This window comes from Scyliorhinus canicula, chromosome 2, assembly GCF_902713615.1.
Source record: "Scyliorhinus canicula chromosome 2, sScyCan1.1, whole genome shotgun sequence".
In the NCBI taxonomy this organism is placed as follows: Eukaryota; Metazoa; Chordata; class Chondrichthyes; order Carcharhiniformes; family Scyliorhinidae; genus Scyliorhinus; species Scyliorhinus canicula.
In genome coordinates, this window is record NC_052147.1 from 9,538,163 (window position 1) to 9,560,749 (window position 22,587).

At 49.3% G+C, this 22,587-nt stretch overlaps 1 protein-coding gene across 4 annotated transcripts in view; it reads right to left on the minus strand.

Moving 5' to 3' along the window:
- Window positions 1–206: 206 nt before the first annotated feature.
- tdp1 (tyrosyl-DNA phosphodiesterase 1) overlaps window positions 207–22,587 on the minus strand; it is a 133,138-nt gene continuing 110,757 nt past the window's right edge. For all 4 annotated transcript variants that reach the window (XM_038773472.1, XM_038773491.1, XM_038773482.1 and 1 more), the window contains 2 exons: window positions 19,497–19,611; window positions 207–467 (listed from right to left, as the gene is read on the minus strand). In XM_038773472.1, coding sequence (XP_038629400.1) covers window positions 394–467; window positions 19,497–19,611 — 189 coding nt within the window. In that variant the 3' untranslated portion in view covers window positions 207–393. The remainder of the gene's footprint in view (window positions 468–19,496; window positions 19,612–22,587) is intronic.

Genomic DNA, 22,587 nt, shown 5'->3' on the forward strand with positions numbered 1-22,587 from the left:
GGGAGGCGGGCGTGGGGGGGGGGGGGAATAGCGGGAGGGCGTCAGACTAGCGTGGCCGTAAAAATTTACGACCCCCGCTATTCTCCGCACCATCGTGAGTGTGGAGAATCGCCCCCAAAAACTCCCCGCCAACGATTTATAAAAACCCTCTTACAGAAAGAACGCACTGTCAGCAACACGAGGAAAAGGCGGCTCTGGAAAAGGGAGATGTACGAACTTGATTAACAAACTTTATTCTGCGAAAAACACACTTACGGCCTACATTAGAAACACTCGGTGCTGAAATACTCAGCGGGTCAGAGTATGAACTGCACGTCCGATATAAAAATCCAGTTCGTTCAGCCCTTCCCCTCTGGGAAACATTTGATAAACACGGCACCAAGGAGCCAGGAGTTAGGAGGGGGCCCAAACATTTCCATTGGTGTCAGGGGCATGAAGGTACGGAATGTTCCAGATCCATGGTCGATCTATAAGGGAGAAAAAGAGACAACGGATGAACTATAGGTGTGTACGGCGGCAGGGATCGACCTTAATACAGGTCACAACTATCGCTGAAAAGATTCAATCTACGATTCTCCGACTCATGTTACACTCATCATAGAACATTACAGCGCAGTGCAGGCCCTTCGGCCCTCGATGTTCCACCGTCCTGTGAAACCCCTCTAAGTCCCTCTACACTATTCCCTTATCATCCATATGCCTATCCAATGACCATTTGAATGTGTTTAGTGTTGGCGAGTCCACTACTGTTGCAGGCAGGGCATTCCACGCCCTTACTACTCTCTGAGTAAAGAACCTACCCCTGACATCTGTCCTATATCTATCTCCCCTCAATTTAAAGCTATGCCCCCTCGTGCTAGCCATCACCATCGGAGGAAAAAGGCTCTCACTGTCCATCCTATCTAACCCTCTGATCATCTTGTATGCCTCAATTAAGTCGCCTCTTAACCTTCTCCTCTCTAACGAAAACAGCCTCAAGTCCCTCAGCCTTTCCTCATATGATCTTCCCTCCATACCAGGCAACATCCTGGTAAATCTCCTCTGCACCCTTTCCAAAGCTTCCACATCCTTCCTATAATGCGGCGACCAGAACTGCACGCAATACTCCAAATGCGGCCGCACCAGAGTTATGTACAACTGCAACACTTAACAACTAAAGCACAATTACTGCTGGAAAACCGGAACTAAAAGCAGCTAACGTTGGAAACACTCAGCTGGTGTGGGGAGGGGAAAGGTCAGAGTTAACGTTTGAGTTTGGTGACCTTTCGCTGAAACTGGAAAAAGTTAGAGGTTTCAGCATTTATAAACAGTGTAAAAAGGGAGAGGTGGAGCAAATGGAAGGTCTGTGACAGGGTGGAGAGCAGGAGGGATGGCGGTGGAAGGCAAAAATGGGATGGTAAAGGGGCAAGAAAAGAAGCGGAAGATGTGTCTAGAGGAGGTGTGAATGGCACTAGAAGAATCGTCACCAACAGCAGGCCTAAAATATGAAGCAATTGGTGTGAATGAAAGTTCTTGAAATCAGTTAGCTCTGCGATCGGCCTGAAACGTTAACTTTCCTTCTCTCCCACAGATGCTGCCTGGCCTGCGGAGTATTTTCAGCATTCTCTGTTTTTATTATACTTGTCACTTGTTTGATTGACAGCAGAATCCAATCTCTGGGTCGCTAAGCAATGAGCTGGAGCGTCTGAACTAAATGTTTGAAGATCAGGATTCAAGATTATCATAGAATTTACAGTGCAGAAGGCGGCGATTCGGCCCATCGAGTCTGCACCGACTCTTGGAAAGAGCACCCTACCCAAGATCAACACCTCCACCCTATCCCCATAACCCAGTAACCCCACCCAACACCAAGGGCAATTTTGGACACTAAGGGCGATTTAGCATGGCCAATCCACCTAACCTGCACATCTTTGGACTGTGGGAGGAAACCGTAGCACCCGGAGGAAACCCACGCACACACGGGGAGGATGTGCAGACTCCGCACAGACAGTGACCCAAGCCGGAATCGAACCTGGGACCCTGGAGCTGTGAAGCAATTGTGCTATCCACAATGCTACCGTGCTGCCCAAGATGGCCACTAGGGTGCAGTACTGAGGCCTTTGCTACGTTGTCAGCGGCGCTGCGCCAACTGTGGTGCAGTGGGTACATTTGCGCTTCCCTCAGTCATAAGATCATGGATCAAAAGTACCACTCCATCTGCCCGTAGTCTTGGGCACATAACCCAGGAAGTGCTGCACCGTCAGAGGCTGTCCTTCAGATCGGGCGTGTGCTTTCTTGGGATGTAAAAGATCTAGTGGCACTACTTTGAAGAGCAGCACAGCAGAATTCTCCCTGGTCTTCTGGCTAATACTTATCCCTCAAACAACGTCACTAAAAATGATCGTTCGATCATTTAAATCATTGCGGTTTGCGGGATATTAGAATCATAGATTGCCTGCTGTGCAGAAAAGGGGCCATTTGGCCCATCGATTCTGCGCCATCGCTTTCGAAAGACCACCCTCCCCTAGGCCCAAAGGCCTGAATTGGGGCCAGGTTTGATTCCCCAGAGCTGGAGTCAACAAACTCAAAAGTGCTGAAATAAAAACGCGAAACAGAAGAGTTTGAGGGTTCTTGACCAGCAATGTGGCAGCAGAAAGCGACCTGCACAAAAATAATCGATTCCCGCTTAAATGAACAGCTTCTGCTATTGTGGGTGGAACTGGGAATTTGTGCATACAAACGGGTAATTGTGAATGATCTGTTGCTATGAGAATTACAACGTATTGTAATGAAGATGGAAGAATAACAATTTTCTCAAACACATTTATCAGCGTGTTTACAGCAAGACGGCCATTCACACCCACTCTCAACAACCTATTTTAACACACTTCTGTAAAAAAAAAGTATTTATAAACTAGATCTGAAGGCGAGCGAGGAAATGTGTTTCCCACACATTGCAACAAACCCAGCATCAAACCAATCAGCGAGCAACAGTTTGACACAACTGGTGGACCCAGGAGAGGAATGGAATGGAAAACAACCAAAATCCTTCAAACAAAAGCCAGCAATCAGGCCTGGGGGCCTCCTCTACCTATAGAAACAGAAAGGCCACAGTAATTTTTATTCACATTTTTCAACAACAAATTTTCTCCCAACAATAAAATAAACAAGGCATAGAAAAAACAGAAAGACAACCCCTCCCCCCCCAATACAAAGCAATAAATTAATAACAAAAAAGAAAGTAACAAACATATAATTGCAAAAACAAACCCCCTTAACATACCCATAATCTCTCCCCCCCCCGGGTTGCTGCTGAGATTGACCACCCCCTAACACTTGGCCAGGAAATCAAGAAAGGGCTGCCACCGCCGGAAGAACCCTTGTACCGACCCCCTCAGGGCAAACTTGACCCTCTCCAGTTTGATGAACCCGGCCATGTTGTTAATCCAGGATTCCGGGCTCGGGGGCTTTGCGTCCCTTCACTGTAAAAGAATCCTACGCCGGGCTACTAGAGACGCAAAGGCCAGGGTACCGGCCTCTCTCGCCTCCTGCACTCCCGGCTCCGATGCTACCCCAAAGATCGCGAGCCCCCAGCCCGGTTTCACCCTGGAACCGACCACCTTGGACAGAGTCCCCGCCACCCCCTTCCAGAACCCCTCCAACGCCGGACACGCCCAGAACATGTGGGTGTGGTTCGCCGGGCCTCCCGAACACCTCCCACACCTGTCCTCTTCCCCCAAAGAACCGGCTCAGCCTGGCCCCAGTCATGTGCGCCCTATGCAGCACCTTCAGCTGAATTAAGCTGAGCCGTGCGCAAGAAGAAGACGAGATCACCCTCCCCAGGGCGTCCGCCCACGTACCCTAGTCTATCTCCTCCCGCTTCGCTTTCAGCTCCTCCACCGAGGCCTCCTCCCTCTCCTGCATCACCTGATAAATTGCCGAGATCCTCCCCTCACCGACCCACGTCCCCGAGAGCACCTTATCCTGCACCCCCCTAGGCGGCAGTAGCAGAAACTCTGCCACCTGCCGCTTGACAAATGCCCTAATCTGCATATACCTGAAAGCATTCCCAGGGGGGAGACTCCACTTCCCCTCCAACTCCTCTAAAGTCGCAAACTTCCTGTAGAGGAAAAGGTCCCCCATCCACCTGATGGCTGCCCTATGCCAACTCAAAAACCCACCATCCATTCTTCCTGGTGCAAAACGGTGGTTGCCCCGTATCGGGGTCCAAACTGAGGCCTTCACTTCCCCCCCATGGCACCTCCACTGCCCCCAAAGTTTGAGGGAAGCCACCACTACCGGACTCGTAGAATACCTTGCTGGGGGGAGTGGGAGCGGGGCCGTCACCAGTGCCTCTAAACTCATGCCCACACAGGACGCCACCTCCAACCTCTTCCATGCGGCACCCTCCCCCTCCATCACCCACCTACGGATCATTGCCACATTCGCAGCCCAGTAGTACCCACACAGGTTGGGCAACGCCAAACCACCCACTTCCCTATCTCGCTCCAGGAACACCCTCCTCACTCTCGGGGTATTCCGCGCCCACACGAACCCCAGAATACTCTTATTAACCCTCCTAAAGAAAGCCTTCGGAATCAAGGTGGGGGACACTGGAAGAGAAACAACAACCTCGGGAGCACCGTCATCTTAACCGACTGGACCCTGCCCGCCAACGAGAGTGGCAGCACATCCCACCTCCTAAACTCCTCCTCCATCTGTTCCACCAACCTCGAAAAGTTTAGCCTATGTAGGGCCCCCCAGCTCCTAGCTATCTGGACGCCAAGATATCTAAAGCTCCTTTCCGCCCTCTTCAACGGGAGCTCTCCTATCTCCCTCTCCTGGTCCCCCAAAGTGCAGCACAAACAGCTCACTCTTCCCCACGTTGAGCTTATAGCCCGAAAAGTCCCCAAACTCCCCAAGTATCCTCAGTACCTCTGGCATACCCCGCTGGATCCGCGATGTACAACAGTAAATCATCCGCGTCCAGCGACAACCGGTGCTTCCCCCCCCCCCCCCCCCCCCCCCGCACAATCCCCCTCCAGTTCTTTGAATCCCTCAGCGCCATGGCCAAGGGCTCAATCGCTAACGCAAAGAGCAGGGGAGACAAGGGGCACCCCTGCCTCGAACCCCAGGACAGCCGAAAGTCCTCTGACTTCCTCCCATTCGTCACCACGCTCGCTACCGGGGAGCTATACAGCAACTTCACCCATCTGATGAATCCCTCACCAAACCCAAATCTCCTCAACACCTCCCACAGGTAGCTCCACTCCACCCTGTCAAAAGCTTTCTCCGCATCCATCGATGCTACTATTTCCGCCTCCCCATCCGCCGACGCCATCATCATGACATTAAGAAGCCGCCGCACATTGACATTCAGCTGCCTCCCCTTCACAAACCCCGTTTGGTTCTCATGGATAACCATCGGGACCACATCTTCCACCCTCCTGGACAGTACCTTAGCCAACAACTTTGCATCCACGTTGAAGAGCGAAATCGGCCTGTAAGACCCACACTGGAGGGGGTCCTTATCCCTCTTCAGAATCAGTGAAATTATTGCTCTAGACATCGTCGGGGGCAAAGTCCCCCCCTCCCTCGCCTCATTCAGGGTCCTCACTAACAACGGGCCCAGCGCGGGCTTTCTTCCCGCGTTTCCATCTCAGACCCCGACCCCCCCCCCGACCAACACGCGGGAAAAAGAAGGGCGCGTGACCCAGAGGGCCCGCGAACAGCTCCCCAGCCCTCCACCAGTGAAAAACAAGAAAGCACCAGAATAAATAAATAACAGCCCCAAAAAGCAAAAAGGCATCAACAAACACAACCAGAAAAACGAAAGGATACCCAGGAGTACAAGGCCTCCGGACTATGTACATCAGTCCCCAGCCCCCCCAGTCCTCAGTTCGAGTCCAATTTCTCTGCCTGGACAAAGGCCCAGGCATCCTCCGGGGAATCGAAGTAGAGCTGGCGATCTTTATAAGTGACCCAGAGGCGAGCCGGCTGTAGCAGGCCCAACTTCACCCCCTTCCTGTGAAGCACCGCCTTTGTCCGATTAAAACCAGCCCTTCTCTTCGCCACCTCCGCGCTCCAATCCTGATAAATCCGGATCTCTGTATTCTCCCACTTGCTGCTCCTCTCCTTCTTCGCCCATCTCAGCACACACTCACGGTCAACGAAGTGGTGAAAATGGACCAGCATCGCCCTCGGCGGCTCGTTCGGCCTGGGCTTCCTCAACAGCACTCGATGGGCACCCTCCAGCTCCTAGGGCCCCTGGAACGACCCCGCACCCATTAACGAGTTCAACATCACGGCCACATAGGCCCCCAAGTCCGAACCTTCCAGCCCCTCCGGGAAGCCCAGGATCCACAGGTTCTTCCGACGGGAGCGGTTCTCCATCTCCTCCATCCTTGCGAACCATTTCTTGTGGAGCGCTTCGTGTGACTCCACCTTCACTGCCAGGCCCAGGGATTCATCCTCGCTCTCCGAGGCCTTTTGCCGTAGCTCTCGGATCTCTGCACCCTGAGCCGTCTGAGTCGCCGTCAGCTTGTCCAGCGAGGCCTTAAACGGCTCCAGGATCTCGGCCTTCAGCTCTCTGAAGCAGCGATGGAGCAGCTCATGCTGCTCCGGCGCCCACTGCTGCCACGCTGCCGGTTCCCCACCCGCCGCCATCTTGTTTCTGTTGCTTCACATGCCAGGGTCCCAGGTTCGGTTTCCTAGACACCCACATTCCAGCACCTGTTCGGGTAGACTGAGGGAGAATTCAGAATGTCCAGTTCACCTAACAGCACGTCTTTCGGGTCTTGTGGGAGGAAACCGGAGCCCCCGGAGGAAACCCACGCAGACACGTGGAGAACGTGCAGACTCCGCACAGACAGTGACCCAAGCCGGGAATCGAACCTGGGACCCTGGCGCTGTGAAGCAACAGTGCTAATCACTGCGCTACCGTGCCACCCATCGGCATTTGCCATTTTCCTGCCTACCTGACCAGTGTTTTGTGTATACCTGTTCAGGTATTGACACCACAGATCTACAGTAAAAAAAAAACTATTGCCTTGATAAATCTGTTTGGTATTTCAGTCTGCTAGAGAGTTGGATAGTAATGGAACCTCTAACCTGATGTGGCTGTGAGATCGAAATCTGAAGCATGGATCCAGAGACACAAATTGGACATGGTTATGGTTTTAAAAAAGGAGCTCCTTTATAGTCTCACATTGAGTTTTGCCTAAAATATCACAAGGTTTTGACAGGAACAGATAATGTTCTCACTGACAGGCCAGCCGATAATCAGGCTGCTGCCTGAATGGGAAGTGGAAGCAGGTCCAGTCACAGCACCCTAGTTAGCACTGCTGCCTCACAGCACCAGGGACCCAGGTTCAAGTCCAGCCTTGGGTGACTGCCTGCGTGGAATTTGCACTTTCTCCCTGTATCTACGTGGGATTCCTCCGGGCACTCCCACAGTCCAAAGATGTGCAGGTTAGGTGGGGTTATGGTTGACAGCTTCAAATTCCTAGGTGTGCACCTCACCAAAAATCTGTCCTGACCCACTCACGTCAACGCCACGACCAAGAAAGCACAACAGCACCTTTACTTCCTCAGGAAACTAAGGAAATTCGGCATGTCCACATTGACTCTTATATTTTTACAGGTGCTACATAGAAAGCATCCTATCTGGCTGCATCACAGCGTGGGATGGCAACTGCTCGGCCTAAGACCATGACGAACGACAGAGGGTCGTGAACACAGCCCAGTCCATCACGCGAACCCGCCTCCCATCCATTGACACCCCCCCGCTGCCTGGGGAAAACGGGCAGCATAATCAAACCTCCCACCCACGTTATTCTCTCTTCCAGCTTCTTCCATCGGGCAGGAGAACACATACCAATAGATCCAAAAACAGCTTCTTCCCGCTGTTACCAGACTCCTGAATGACCCTATTATGAATTGAACTAATATCGCCACACATCTTCTCTACTGAGTAGTACTACACTCCGTGTGCTTCACCCCATGCTTGTACCAATGTATTTACATTGTGTATTAGGCACGTCCTATGTTTTTTCATGTATGAAAGGATGTGTCTTGATTGTGCGCAGAACAATACTTTTCACTGCACCTCGGTACACGTGACAATAAATCAAATTCAATCCAATGGGGACAGATGGGGGGGGGAAGAGAGGAGAAAGGGCTATTTCCCACGGTAGATTTAAAGTGCGTGATGCAACAGTCTTCTGAAAAAGAAATGGAAGTTCAAACGGGAGGGCACAGCATCGAGCCAGCAACCCAAACAAGCTCTAGAATGTTCCTTGGATAAACATTAATCGTGGCTGGAGGACCATCAACCTGGTGAAAGACACTCGCTGGACTGCCCGAAACGCAAAGAGTTACCGCAGACTGGCACACTGCCAAGGCTCGACACGGCGTGCTGAGGGACGCGTTAGAGCTCGAGAGGCAAGAGGGGAAAGGTCACTGTCCAGGGCCTTTCAGCATCGTGTACGGAGGGTATACTGGAGACCAGGTAAAAACCCCTCTGGCTGTATGGCTGCCACGTCGTCAATATTGTGAACTGTGTTGCTGAATGTGGAGACGCCGGCGTTGGACTGGGGTGAGCACAGTAAGAGGTCTTACAACACCAGGTTAAAGTCCAACAGGTTTGTTTGGAATCACTAGCTCCTCCATGAGGTGAGTGAAGAACACCGGCCTGATGAAGGAGCTGAGCTCCGAAAGCTAGTGATTCCAAATAAACCTGTTGGACTTTAACCTTGTGTGGTTAGACTTCTTACTGTTTGACGAATGTAATTAGTGACATACAGCATTGGAAGAAACCAATTTGGTTTCAAACCTCGTACAACATCAACTTTGAATGGTCATGTCATGTACTTTTATAAATAAAGCATATTTTTTGGGGGGGGAAAAAAAATGTTTTGCGGATGTGCAATCAATTTAACGAGATAAAAGCAAATTGCTGCGGATGCTGGAATCGGAAACAGGAAATTCTGAGCGAGCGGGATGGCATCTGTGGAGAGAGAGAACAGAGCTAACGTTTCGAGTCTGGATAATCTATGTCAGGGCTGGAGAGGGAACTGGGAATAGGATCAGATTTACACTGTAGTGGGGGGGGGGGGGGGGGGGGGGGGGGGGTTGTTGCAGTAGGGCTGGATAGATGCCCAGCGGTGTACAGAGATGTTTGGACAGGTGACACGCTTCCTCGTGTATAGAAACCCAACGTTGAGCAAAGAAATTATAAAATGGAGCATGGAAATGGAGCCTACTGTCCACATGGCTGATGTTTGCCTTATACACTGAGTCATGTTTTGAATAATTGAAAATGAAATGAAAATGAAATGGAAAATGAAAATCGCTTATTGTCACGAGTAGGCTTCAATGAAGTTACTGTGAAAAGCCCCTAGTCGCCACATTCCGGCGCCTGTCCGGGGAGGCTGGTACAGGAATTGGTAGGGAATCAGAGTGCTGATTTTTAAACATGTTAAATACAAGCAAAGTGATTCGTCAAAGCTCCCAAAACACGGTCTTTTATTGCCCAGTCCCCAGTTTTAATAAAGATGGTGGTGGGCTACCTCCCTGTTTAAATACAACTGGGAGTCCTGCTGGGTCACTTCAGAGGGTAGTTCAAGGTTAACCACGTGGGCTTGGAATTGGGGACACATATAAACCAGACCAGGCAAGCAAGGAGGATTTCGACCCCTAAACAGAAACAGAACAGCAGTGAAGCAGATGGATTTACTACGATGGCAGAGCAGCAGAATGGAATGGTGTGGACTGGGTTGGGGTGCGCTGGCTTGGGGTGGGCTGGGTTGGTATGAGGGTGGGGTACGTCAGGGTGGGGTGAAATTGGGGACTGCAATGTGTCAATCGCAGATCCAGCAGTGAGTGATTTCACAAGGCGGTTAGACGAGCGTTTGAGGGAGGAGAGTCAATGGGCAGGGCTACGGAGATAGAGAAATGGGATTGGCTGAATGAGAGCAGGCAGGAACTCGATGGGCGGATTGGCCTCCTGTGCTGTAAAGACTCGATCGGGGGCATTTTATTTGCACTGCTCTCGCTCCCTCTCATCTACGCCCGACAGCAGCAGATAGTTCAATGAATGAGTCGCATTTCTTTAATTGCATCCAATGCATATGTGCGGGACCAAAACTAATCTCCATTGAGGCTCATTTGCTTGGCTTTTCAGTCATTAATAGTTGTAATTATTGGAAGCTGAAATGTGTAATTTCTTTGTCACTTAGTGAATGAATGGGTCATTAAACACCATCAGTGCACAATAGCTGCCGGTGTTGTGTTTAAACAGAAACCAGTGCTGCCATCCTTTATCTTTGTTAAATACCCTTCCAAATGGATGATTTAATTCGATTTTCAAATTGGACGCGGACTTCAATTTCAATTTGGTCTGCTGGTGGAAACCAGTCCCAGGGAAGGGAGGGGAGCAGTTCAGAGCAGGGTACATCTCTCCAATCAACATTAAAGGAGAAGTGAGAGTGGGATGTGGGAGAGAGAGTGGGAGTGAGAGAGAGACATTGTTTTAGCGGTAATGTCAGTAATCCAGAGGCTAAACTTCTGAAGACATGGGTTCATGGGGACAGGACAATTCATAAAACCTGGGATACATGAAGCTAGTCTCGTTAAAGGTACCGTGACAACTAGCACCGACTGTAAAAACCCTGATCCTTTAGGGAAGGAAATCTGCCATCCTTTCCTGGTCTGGCCTACCTCTGACTCCAGGCCAGACCCACAGCAATATGGCCGATTCTTAAATGTCCTCTGTAATGGCCGAGCAAGCCACTCAGTTTATGGGCTACTAGGGGGGCTGTGCAATAAACGCTGACCATGTTAATGATGGGCTACTAGGGGGGCTGTGCAATAAACGCTGACCATGTTAATGATGGGACTGACCATGTTAATGATGGGCTACTAGGGGGATGGGCAATAAACACTGACCATGTTAATGATGGGCTACTAGGGGGGATGGGCAATAAACACTGACCATGTTAATGATGGGCTACTAGGGGGGATGGGCAATAAACACTGACCATGTTAATGATGGGCTACTAGGGGGGATGGGCAATAACACTGACCATGTTAATGATGGGCTACTAGGGGGGATGGGCAATAAACACTGACCATGTTAATGATGGGCTACTAGGGGGATGCGCAATAAACGCTGACCATGTTACTGATGGGTTACTAGGGGGGATGGGCAATAAACACTGACCATGTTAATGATGGGCTACTAGGGGGGATGGGCAATAAACGCTGACCATGTTAATGATGGGCTACTAGGGGGGATGGGCAATAAACACTGACCATGTTAATGATGGGCTACTAGGGGGATGGGCAATAAACGCTGACCATGTTAATGATGGGCTACTAGGGGGAATGGGCAATAAATGCTGACCATGTTAATGATGGCCGTAACTCATGAAATAACAAAGGAGAGTAAAGTGAGTGAGAAACGGGGGAGGAGCAGTGTGTGGGGAGGTGAAAGAGATGGGGAAAGTGGGGAGAGAGGAGAGTTAGGGAGTGAGAGAAGGGTATGGGGGGGGGGGCGAGGAGGGAGAGTGAATGAGAGGGTCGAGGGGTGAAAGAAAGAGTACTGGTCAATATGGGTGGTTGGAGAAGACAAATGGGTGAGCGAGGAAGTGGGGTTGATGGGAAAGAGAGAAAGAGAAGATGATGAAGAGATGAGAGGGGAGAAAGATGATTAGGTGAAAGGACAGAAGGAGAGAGAGGAGTGCGAGAGAGTGAGAATAAAAGAAAAATGCAGAGAGAAATGAGGTGCGTGGCAGAAGATAGGAAGGGGCAGAAATAAGACAGATGTATCAAAATAGAGAGATGAACAGCACAGGAGGACAGAGAAAAGTGGAGGATTCAATTTGCATCAATTCTGCTGCAGAGAACTGAGCAGTTATCAAAATAGTGACAACTGACGCTACAACCTAATCAGTGCTCCTGAACACAATGAGAAAATTGCTGGTTTAGCACACTGGGCTAAATCGCTAGCCTTTAAAGCAGACCAAGGCAGGCCAGCAGCATGGTTCAATTCCCGTACCAGCCTCGCTGAACAGGCGCCGGAATGTGGTGACTAGGGGCTTTTCACAGTAACTTCATTGAAGCCTACTCGTTACAAGCGATTTTCATTTCATTTTTCATTTCAAAGAGATAGAATCTCAAACTGTTTGGAAGATCAGACACATTAGTGTTTTCAACGGTGGGTCTAATTTTAACGTAACTATCAGCCACTGAGACTGCTGTTATACCAGCAAGGATTCTGATTGACATCACTCCAGGATGTCTGATTCAAAGCATTAAAGTGTCAAATGGGGTCATTCCATTTATATTAAATACTTCATAAAAATTGATCTAAATTTAGTTTGTTACCTTGGAGGAATGTTTAAGTTTAAAAAAAAGCCTTGGGTCCCGCTGGGTCAATGTCTGTGCGGAGTCTGCACGTTCTCCCCGTGTCTGCGTGGATTTCCTCTGGGTGCTCCGGTTTCCTCCCCCAGTCCAGAGACGTGCAGGTTAGATGGACTGGCCATGATAAATTGCCCTTAGTGACCAAAAAGGTTAGGAGGGGTTATTGGGTTACGGGGATGGAGGGGGGGGCAGTGAGGGCTTAAGTGGGTTGGTGCAGACTCGATGGGCCGAATGGCGTCCTTCTGCACTGTGTGTTCTATGTTCTAAGGTGGCATCTACTGCTATCTGTGAGAGACAGAGAGAGAGATAGATAGAGACAGAGAGAGAGAGACCGAGAGATAGAGTTGTTACATTACACTTTGTGGTAATTTGTCATTATTCTTTGCCTTGTGATCAAGAATGGTAATTGCCCTGAGAGGATCAGTGCAAGGGTTCTATAAACGGTTGCAGCCTTTTCTGGACTTTCTGACTCAAAGATAGGTATCTTGGTCAATAGCAGCAGCAACCCGGGGGGGGGGGGGGGGGGGGGGTGTTCTTTATTTTTTTCTATTTTTTCTATGGTTATTTAACTTAATATTGTGTTAATTTAATTTGTTGTTAATATGTTTTGTTGTTCATTGAGGTTGGGCGAATGTTTATGACTGTTATTGTTATTGTTGGTATTTTATTGCTGTTCGTTGTTGTTATATAAATACAAAATTTTTCAATAAAAATTATTTTAAAAAAAAGAATGGTAGGATGAGTTGATGATAAAGAAACCATCAATGTTTAGATTGAGGCAAAACTGATTCATTGAATAACAATTAAATTAAACAGAGTTTGCACACTCTACAGAGCTATAACTACTAATAAAGTAAGATTAAGTTTGTTCAACAGTAATCTATAATCTAGAATTAACTAATAATATCCTTGTGCTACTTCTCTCGAATCTAAACTACTCCATGGGCTGTGATCAACACTTCTGAATGACCTGACTCTTATGTGACGGTTATTTTTAAGGTTGTGTTTCATTTTCCTGGACACCGCCACCCCAACCAACCAGTGGGACATATTTCTCTATTTCTACCCCATCAATACCATTCAGGGTCCCCAACACAGCAGTCAGATCATCCCTTAATCTAATGTATTCCAGGGAGTACAAACCTATTTTATATGCTCCCTCCCCATAATCGGAGTTCCTGGAAAGAATTGCATTTACAAAGTATCGCCCCGCAACCTCAGGATGTCGCAAAGTGCTTCACGGTCAGGGAAGTACTTAACATAGAACATAGAACAGTACAGCACAGAACAGGCCCTTCGGCCCTCGATGTTGTGCCGAGCAATGATCACCCTACTTAAACCCACGTAACCCATATCCCAACAATCCCCCCATTAACCTTACACTACGGGCAATTTAGCATGGCCAATCCACCTAACCCGCACATCTTTGGACTGTGGGAGGAAACCGGAGCACCCGGAGGAAACCCACGCACACACTCTCGTAGAGTAGACAGTGTTGCGATGTAGGGAACCCAGCAGCCAATTCACACACAGCAAGATCCCACCAACAGCAAAGAGATAAATGACCAGATAATCTTTTTCTTTTTTTAGATGTTGACTGAAGGATTAATATTGGCCAGGACACCGAGGACAAGTCCCCTGCTCTTCAAGCTAGCACCGTGGGATATTTTATACCCACCTCAAAAGGAGCTCGGATTAACATTGCATCTCGAAGACGGCACCTCCGACAATGCGGCACTTGCTCAGTGCGCCGCTGGAACATTAGCCTCGATGTTCGTGTCTGTGGAGCTGGACTTGAACTCACAACCCTCTGACTCGGAATTGATTCCAACTGAGGTGAAGTCTGGTGCTTGTAAAAAAAAAAACATCCCAGGGCAGCACGGTGACGCAGTGGGTTAGCGCTGCTGCCTCACGGCGCCGAGGTCGAAGGTTCGATCCCGGCTCTGGGTCACTGTCCGTGTGGAGTTTGCACATTCTCCCCGTGTCTGCGTGGGTTTGGCCCCCACAACCCAAAGATGTGCAGGGTAGGTGGATTGGCCACGCTAAATTGCCCCTTAATTCGAAAAAAATTAATTGGGTACTCTTAAAAAAAAAAAATTTTTTTTTTAATCCCATAGCAGGGATGAGGAGAGCTCTCCCAGTGTCCTGGCCAATATCCATTCCTCAGTTAACACTGCTAAATATTACCGGCTCCGATGAAAGGTGATCGGCCTGAAACTTTACCAGTTTCTCTCTCCACAGATGCTGCCTGTCCCGCTGGGCGTTTCCATCACTATCGGTGTTCATGTCAGGTTTCCAGGGCCTGCAGTATTCTGCTTCTCCAACGCGAATAATCACCTGGTTGTTAACGCCTTGCCGTTGCGGGAGCTTTCCGTGTGCAAACTGGCTGCCGCGTTTCTTATATCACAACGGTCACTGCACTCACAAGAGTTTCCCACTGGCTGGAAAGGCGCCATCTAAATGCACCTTGTTCTTCACACTCGGGCGGGGCCAAGGAAGCTAGCCCAGCTAGCTTCAGCTAGCAAGGCGGGTGGTCTCACCTTCAAATGAAAACTTACTCAAACAGGAATCATTTTGGAAAGGAAAATGAAAGGGTGTCACTGCTCTTTGACAAGTCTTTTTCTTTTAGGCTTCGGATAAATAACAGGCCAAGGAAAATAACAAAAGCAGCTGTGTGATGACTAAAGGTGGTGTTTGTAAATGAAAGAAATCAGCTGCTCCTGCAGCTTGCTTGAGAAGGGGCCACAAGACAGAATGCAGGGTTATCTAACAATTAATCTGACATCAACCATCGTTTGCAGTGAAGAGTTGCAAACACCTGCCATATTTTGCATGAAGACATGTTTCACAATTCTTGGGTGACTGGACTGCCTGTGGGGAGTCTGCACGATCCCCCCCCCCCCCCTGTCTGCGTGGGTTTTGTGCTCCCGTTTCCTCCCACAGTCAAAAGATGTGCAGGTCAGGTGGATTGGCCATGATAAATTGCCCTTAGTATCCAAAAGGATGGGTGGGGTTACTGGAAGAGGTAGTGGATTGGGCCTAGGCTGGGTGCTCCTTTGAAGGGTCGGTGCAGACTCGACAGGCTGAATGGCCTCATTCTGCACTGTAGGAATTCTATGATTCTGGGTTTTTTCTTTAATTCTTTCATGGAATATGGGTCTCGCTGGCTAGGCTAGGCATTTGTTGCTCATGCCTAGTTTCCCTCAACAAGGTGGTGGGGTGAGCTGCCTTCTTGAACCGCTGCAATCCGTATTGTGTAGGTACACTTATTGTGCTGTTAGGGAGGGAGTTCAGGATTATTATTTTTTTAAATTTAGAGTACCCATTTCATTTTTTCCAATTAAGGGGCAATTCAGAGTGGCCAATCCACCTACCCTGCACATTTTTGAGTTGTGGGGGCGAAACCCACACAAACACGGGGAGAATGTACAAGCTCCACACGGACAGTGACCCAGAGCCAGGATCGAACCTGGGACCTCAGGATATTGACCCAGCGACAGTGAATAAACAGTGGTGTAGTTACAATTCAGGATGGCCTGCAGGGAAACCTGAAGCTGGTAACATTCTCAGGTATCTGCTGCTCTTGTCCTTCTAGATGATAGTGGTCGTGGGTTTGAGAGGTGGTGTCCAAGGAGCCTTGGTGAGTTGCTGCAGTGCATCTTGTGGATGGTACACCCGGCTGTCACTGTGCATCGGTGGTGGAGGCAGCGAATGTTTGAGGATGGGGTGCCAATCAAGCGGGCTTGATTTGTCCTGGATGGTATCGAGCTTCTTGAGTGTTGTTGGAGCTGCACTCATCCAGGCAAGGGGAAGAGTATCCTGTCACATTCCTGACTTGGCCTTGTAGATGGTGGACAGTTTTTGGGGAGTCAGGAAGTAGGTTACTCGCCACAGGTTTCCTATCCTCTAAGCTGCTCTTGTAACCATAGGATTTATACGGCGGGTCAAGTTTAGTTTCTAGTAAATGGTAATCCCCAGAGTGGAGGCAAAAGTTTCCATGTCGATCCCAGCCTTAAAAATGATTTCTGAAACAAGAGAGGTGGGCTTTCATTTGTCAATGGCGTTGCAGATTATCACGATGACACGACTCCCGAAACAAGAAGGGTCCGGGGGGGGAGATTTTCACAGGAACGTCATTGCAGTGTTAATGTAAGCCTACTTGGGACACTAACAAAGATTCTTATTATTATTCCTGCGAACTAATGTAATTACAGATTTCTATTTGTCAAGAGGGTGCAGTGGCCGCTCACATGATGAGGAAATTCTTTTTTTTTTTTTAAATAATTTTTATTCACATTTTCACAAAAAAGAAAACAATAACAGAAAATTCTAAGAACAAAAAGAACAGACCCACACCCCCCCCCCATAAATACAAAAGAGAAACAATAAATTAACGCCCGCCGTTGGCAAAAAATAGATATTCAACCCAAAACAAAAACAAAGAGACAACCTCCCTCCCCCCTCCTCGGGTTGCTGCTGCTGCCGACCTTTTGTTTTTACTGTTCTGCCAGGAGATCTAGGAATGGTTGCCATCTCCTGAAAAACCCCTGCACTGACCCCCTTAGGGCAAATTTCACCCTCTCCAATTTAATAAACCCCGCCATATCGTTGACCCAGGCCTCCACGCTTGGGGGCCTCGCATCCTTCCACTGAAGAAGAATCCTCCGCCGGGCTACTAGGGACGCAAAAGCCAGAACACCGGCCTCTTTCGCCTCCTGTACTCCCGGCTCCACTGCAACCCCAAATATTGCAAGTCCCCAGCCTGGATTGACCCTGGATCCTACCACCCTCAATACCGTCCTTGCTACACCCTTCCAAAATTCCCCCAGCGCTGGGCATGCCCAGAACATGTGGACACGGTTTGCTGGGCTCCTGAGCACCTAATACACCTGTCCTCAGTCCCAAAAAAACCGGCTCATCCTTGTCCCGGTCATATGAGCCCTATGCAGTACCTTAAACTGTATGAGCCTAAGCCTCGCACACAAAGAGGAGGAGTTCACCCTTTCTAGGGCATCCGCCCACGTCCCCTCCTCAATCTCCTCACCCAGCTCCTCCTCCCATTTATCTTTCAGCTCCTCCACCGAGGCCTCGTCTACCTCCTGCATCACCTGGTACGCTTCCGAGATCCTCCCCTCTCCAACCCATACCCCCGAGAGCACCCTGTCCTGGACCCCACGCGGCGGCAGCAGGGGGAACCCCGCCACCTGCCGCCTGACAAACGCCCTCACCTGCATGTACCTAAAGGTGCTCCCCGGAGGGAGCCCAAACTTCCTCTCCAGCTCACCCAGGCTTGCAAACTTCCCGTCAATGAACAGGTCCCCCAATGATGAGGAAATTCAAAAGTGCTATCACAGTTTATCGTTTGCAGTTATCCGTCTCTGCCAGTGTTATAGAGCTGTTCCCCAGAGTAGTGGCATTTAGAAACTAATTAAAGTCAGTGCCTTGCTCGAACCAGAACTCTATTTCCCGTCTTCAGCTTAATGGGTCCCCTCTCGCCCCTGAATCAGAAGGTTGTGGTTTCAAGTCCCACTCCAAAGGCGCGAGTCCGTACCCAAGGCTGACAACCCCGGTGCAGTGCAGAGGGAGCTGCTGCACTGTTGGAGGTGCTATTTTTCGGATGAAACGCCTGCCCTCTCAGACGGGCGAACGTGATTCTACGACACTATTTCAAACAGGAAGGGACTCCCCTCAGATAAACGTTCATCCTTCAAACTAAATCCGGATGTTTACCTCATTGTGGCCTGTGGGAGCTTTTGGTACCTAAAATGGCTGCTGTCATACTTTTCATACACTGGCTACACCTTATAAAGTATTTCAAGGGGGCGGCACGGTGGTGCAGTGGTTAGCACTGCTGCCTCACGGCGCCGAGGACCTGGGTTCGAATCCCGGCTCTGGGTCACTGTCCCTGTGGAGTTTGCACATTCTCCCCGTGTCTGCGTGGGTTTCGCCCCCACAACCCAAAGACGTGCAGGGTAGGTGGATTGGCCGCGTTAAGTTGCCCCTGAATTGGAAAAAAAATATTTGAATGGGGTGTAAAGCACTTTGAGATGTCTTTTTAAAAAAAATAAAAAATTTAGAGTACCCAATTCATTTTTTCCAATCAAGGGGCAATTTAGTAAAAGGGCCGGCCATTCAGGAGAAATGTCTTCACTTGGAGGGTCGTGAATCTTTGGAATTCTCAGAGGGAATCTCACGTTGAGTACATTCAAGGCCGAGATGAGGAGATTGCTGGACACGCACAAAGAATCAGGGATATGGGGATACGGTGTTAGAGTGGGTTAACACAGAAGAGCAGCCATGACCTTACTGAACAGCTAAATCTTCCCTGGTGTCCTGGCCAATAGTTAACGTCATGCAAAGCAGATTATCTGGTCATTATTGTACTGCTGTTTGTGGGAGTTTGCCGTGTGTAAATTGGCTGCCCCGTCCCCTACATTACAACGTAATCACACTTCAAAAACACTTCACCATCATTCTAGAAGATTCTTGGAGATGTCCGGTGGTTGTGAAAAGCGCCATGTAAAAGAAAAGTTTTTTTTTTCAAAAGCTCTTGAGGCATTTTGCATTTTGACACAGAATCTGTCACCTTCAGCGTGGGGAGGTGTTAGGAGGGGTGTGTAAGCACTTGGTGAAAGAGACTGGTTTTAAGAAGCTTCTTCAAGGGGGAGAGGGGGTGGAGCGGTTTTGGGAGGGGCTGGAGAGGTTTTGGGAGGGGGTGGAGAGGTTTTGGGAGGGGGTGGAGAGGTTTTGGGAGGGGGCGGAGAGGTTTTGGGAGGGGGCGGAGAGGTTTTGGGAGGGGGTGGAGAGGTTTCGGGAGGGGGTGGAGAGGTTTTGGGAGGGGGTGGAGAGGTTTTGGGAGGGGTTGGAGAGGTTTTGGGAGGGGGCGGAGAGGTTTTGGGAGGGGGCGGAGAGGTTTTGGGAGGGGGTGGAGAGGTTTTGGGAGGGGGGTGGGGAGGTTTTGGGAGGGGGTGGAGAGGTTTTGGGAGGGGGTGGAGAGGTTTTGGGAGGGGGTGGAGAGGTTTTGGGAGGGGGTGGAGAGGTTTTGGGAGGGTGTACAAGCCGTGTTGGCTGAAGGCACAGCTACCATCACCTACCTTTGCTGCTATAGTGCTGTGGAGGCAGGTCATATGGGATGGGGAACGACGTCTCTGACACCTTGCAATCTGGCAATCGACCTCGATGCACTGAGAATCGGCCGGTGGCTATCCCCTGGTGATTAAGACAGATGGTATACAATGATATGAAGCGACAGCGGACAATGTATATAACGGACAGTTGACCATGGTTCCAGCAGACTTAATGCAGTCCAGCAACACTCCCCCCTGCAACCAATACAACCCTCCTTGTATTTTTGATCATTTATTTTCCACACACAGACAGATGAGGAGACAAAATACACAATGGGCGACAAAATAGTTCATTTCATAGAATCCATACGCTGCAGAAGGAGGCCATTCAGCCCATTGAGCGTGCCCGACCCTTCGGAAGACCACCCTACCTAGGCCCAATCCCCTGCCCTATTCTGCAACCCTATCCTCAGGGGCAATCGATCATGGTCAATCCACCTAAGCTGCACGTCTTTGGACTGTGGGAGGAAACCGGAGCACCCGGAGGAAACCCACGCAGTCACGGGGGAGAAAGTGCAAACTCCACATAGACAGTGACCTGAGGCCGGAAATGATCCCCGGTCCTTGGCGCTGTGAGGCAGCAGTGCTAACCACTGTGCCGTCCAAATATTTGGTTAGAATCATGAAATTTACAGCGCAGAAGGAGGCCATTTGGCCTATCGAGTCTGCACCGGCCCTTGGAAAGAGCATGCTACTTAAACAGTTACAATGTACAAAATAAGGATTCATCTGAAGAAGGAGCAGTGCTCCGAAAGCTAGTGTTTGAACCAAACATGTTGGACTTTAACCTGGTGTTGTAAGACTTCTTACTGTGCTCACCCCAGTCCAACGCCGGCATCTCCACATCAAAAGTAGAAAATCACCCAGGAAAATGCTGGAAAACATTCAGTAAGTCTGCGTATGGAGGAACAGATTTAAGGGGACAGGATTTTTATTTTGGGTTCGGGATCATGGAAAATAGGAGTAAGCCATTCGGCCCTCGAGCCTGTCCACCATTCAGTTAGATCATGGCTGATCTGATCATGGCCTCGATCCACTTGCCTGTCTCTCTCTTCCCCCCCCCCTCCAAAATCCTCGACTTCCTTGGCGATGAAAAATCTGTCTCACCCAACTATGAATATATTCGACGGTCCAGCCTCCTGAGGGAGAGGATTCCAAAGATTAACGACTCAAAGAAGAAATTTCTCCTTGTCTCCTTCATAAATGGAAGCACCCCTAATTTTTAAATTGTGCTCCCTAGTTCTCGATTCGCCCTCTCGGAATCGCCCATGCTTCAATTAGAGCAACTCTCGTGCTTCTAACTCCAATGAGTAATGGCCCAACCTGCTCAACCTTTCCTTAGGAGACAGCCTCTTCATAGAACATACAGTGCAGAAGGAGGCCATTCGGCCCATCGAGTCTGCACCGACCCATACTTAAGCCCACACTTCCACCCTATCCCCGTAACCCAATAACCCCTCCCAACCTTTTTGGACACCAAGGGCAATTTAGCACGGCCAATCCACCTAACCTGCACGTCTTTGGACTGTGGGAGGAAACCGGAGCACCCGGAGGAAACCTACGCACACACGGGGAGGACGTGCAGACTCCGCACAGACAGTGACCCAGCGGGGAATTGAACCTGGGACCCTCGCACTGTGAAGCCACAGTGCTAACCACTTGTGCTACCATGCTGCCTCAGAAATCAGCCCGGTGAACTTTCACTGAACTGCTTTCAAATCAAACATACCCCGTCCCTAAGTAAGGGGATCAAGATGGACACAGTACCCGAAATGTGGTCTCCCCAATGCCCTTTGGTGCCATTGGATTGGATCATCCCCATGGGGATTAGGAGGGTAATTACAGAAGGCCAATAGGGGGTCTTCCAAAGGTAAAGAGTGGTAGCCCCACAGTCAGAACTGGGAGCTGTTGAATTATGTGGAGCACATAACCATTCCTGACGTCAGTCCTGCTTCTCCAGAATCCCGTGGGGCTGGTCAGCCTAGATTCCCCACCCAGCTTTAACAACAATCTGATTAGCGAGGACGGACTGATAATCGGCCTGTGACAATCGGGTACAGGGAATTCAATGCAACATTCTGAATGACTAAAACGTGGGTCCCTTACATTCCGACAGTAGATACATCTCACTGACCGTAAAGCACTTGGGGACATCCAGTCCGCGACAGGTGCTATATAAATGCAAATCTCTCTTTCTGGGGTAAAGGTAGTTTCTTAACACAAGTGAAGAAAATAAAAGATTTAATGGCAAGCCATGAATTTGTGTGACAATGTCCAATACCCATTTGACAGTGGCAGGTAACAATGACGGCAATAGTGCTAGATGGATTAATGCCAAATAATCAAATCTTTCTTTTTCTCAATTAACACCTGACTGTTTTAGAAATAAAAAGTCTTTCATTCAATGGCACAAAACCTACTTTGCAAGCCAGATCAGAAATGCAGGCAACTGCTTAATTTGATCCAAATGGTCGAGTCTGTGTGTTACTCTCAACATGAGGTTGTTACAAACCTACTGGGGCCTTTGGTTTGAGGCCGTTGTTGAGGTTCCTATGGAGCGAGACGAAGATAAATGGGTGGGAGCAGGTAGAGGCTACACTGCAGAAAAGCAGAGGCAACTCCCACATGGTTATTACATTCACCATCGCCAAGAAGGGGCTGGTTTAGCAAAGGGCTGATTTAGCACAGTGGGCTAAATAGCTGGCTTGTAATGCAGAACAATGGCAGCAGCGGGTTCAATTCCCGTACCGGCCTCCCCGAACAGGTGCCGGAATGCGGCGACTAGGGGCTTTTCACAATAACTTCATTGAAGCCGACTTGTGACGATAAGCGATTATTATGATGTTATTATTACTTTGTTATCTGGACAACACAGCAACCCAGAGGAATAATGCCCACCTTTTTAAAAACTGATTTCATTATCCACAGGCTTCATCATTTAACACCAATCTGACCGTTCATTGATGACCAGGCTGTCATTTTAAGTCACAGTAAGAAGTCTTACAACACCAGGTTAAAGTCCATTTGGCCACCAATTTACAAAATTAGCACGCGAGGG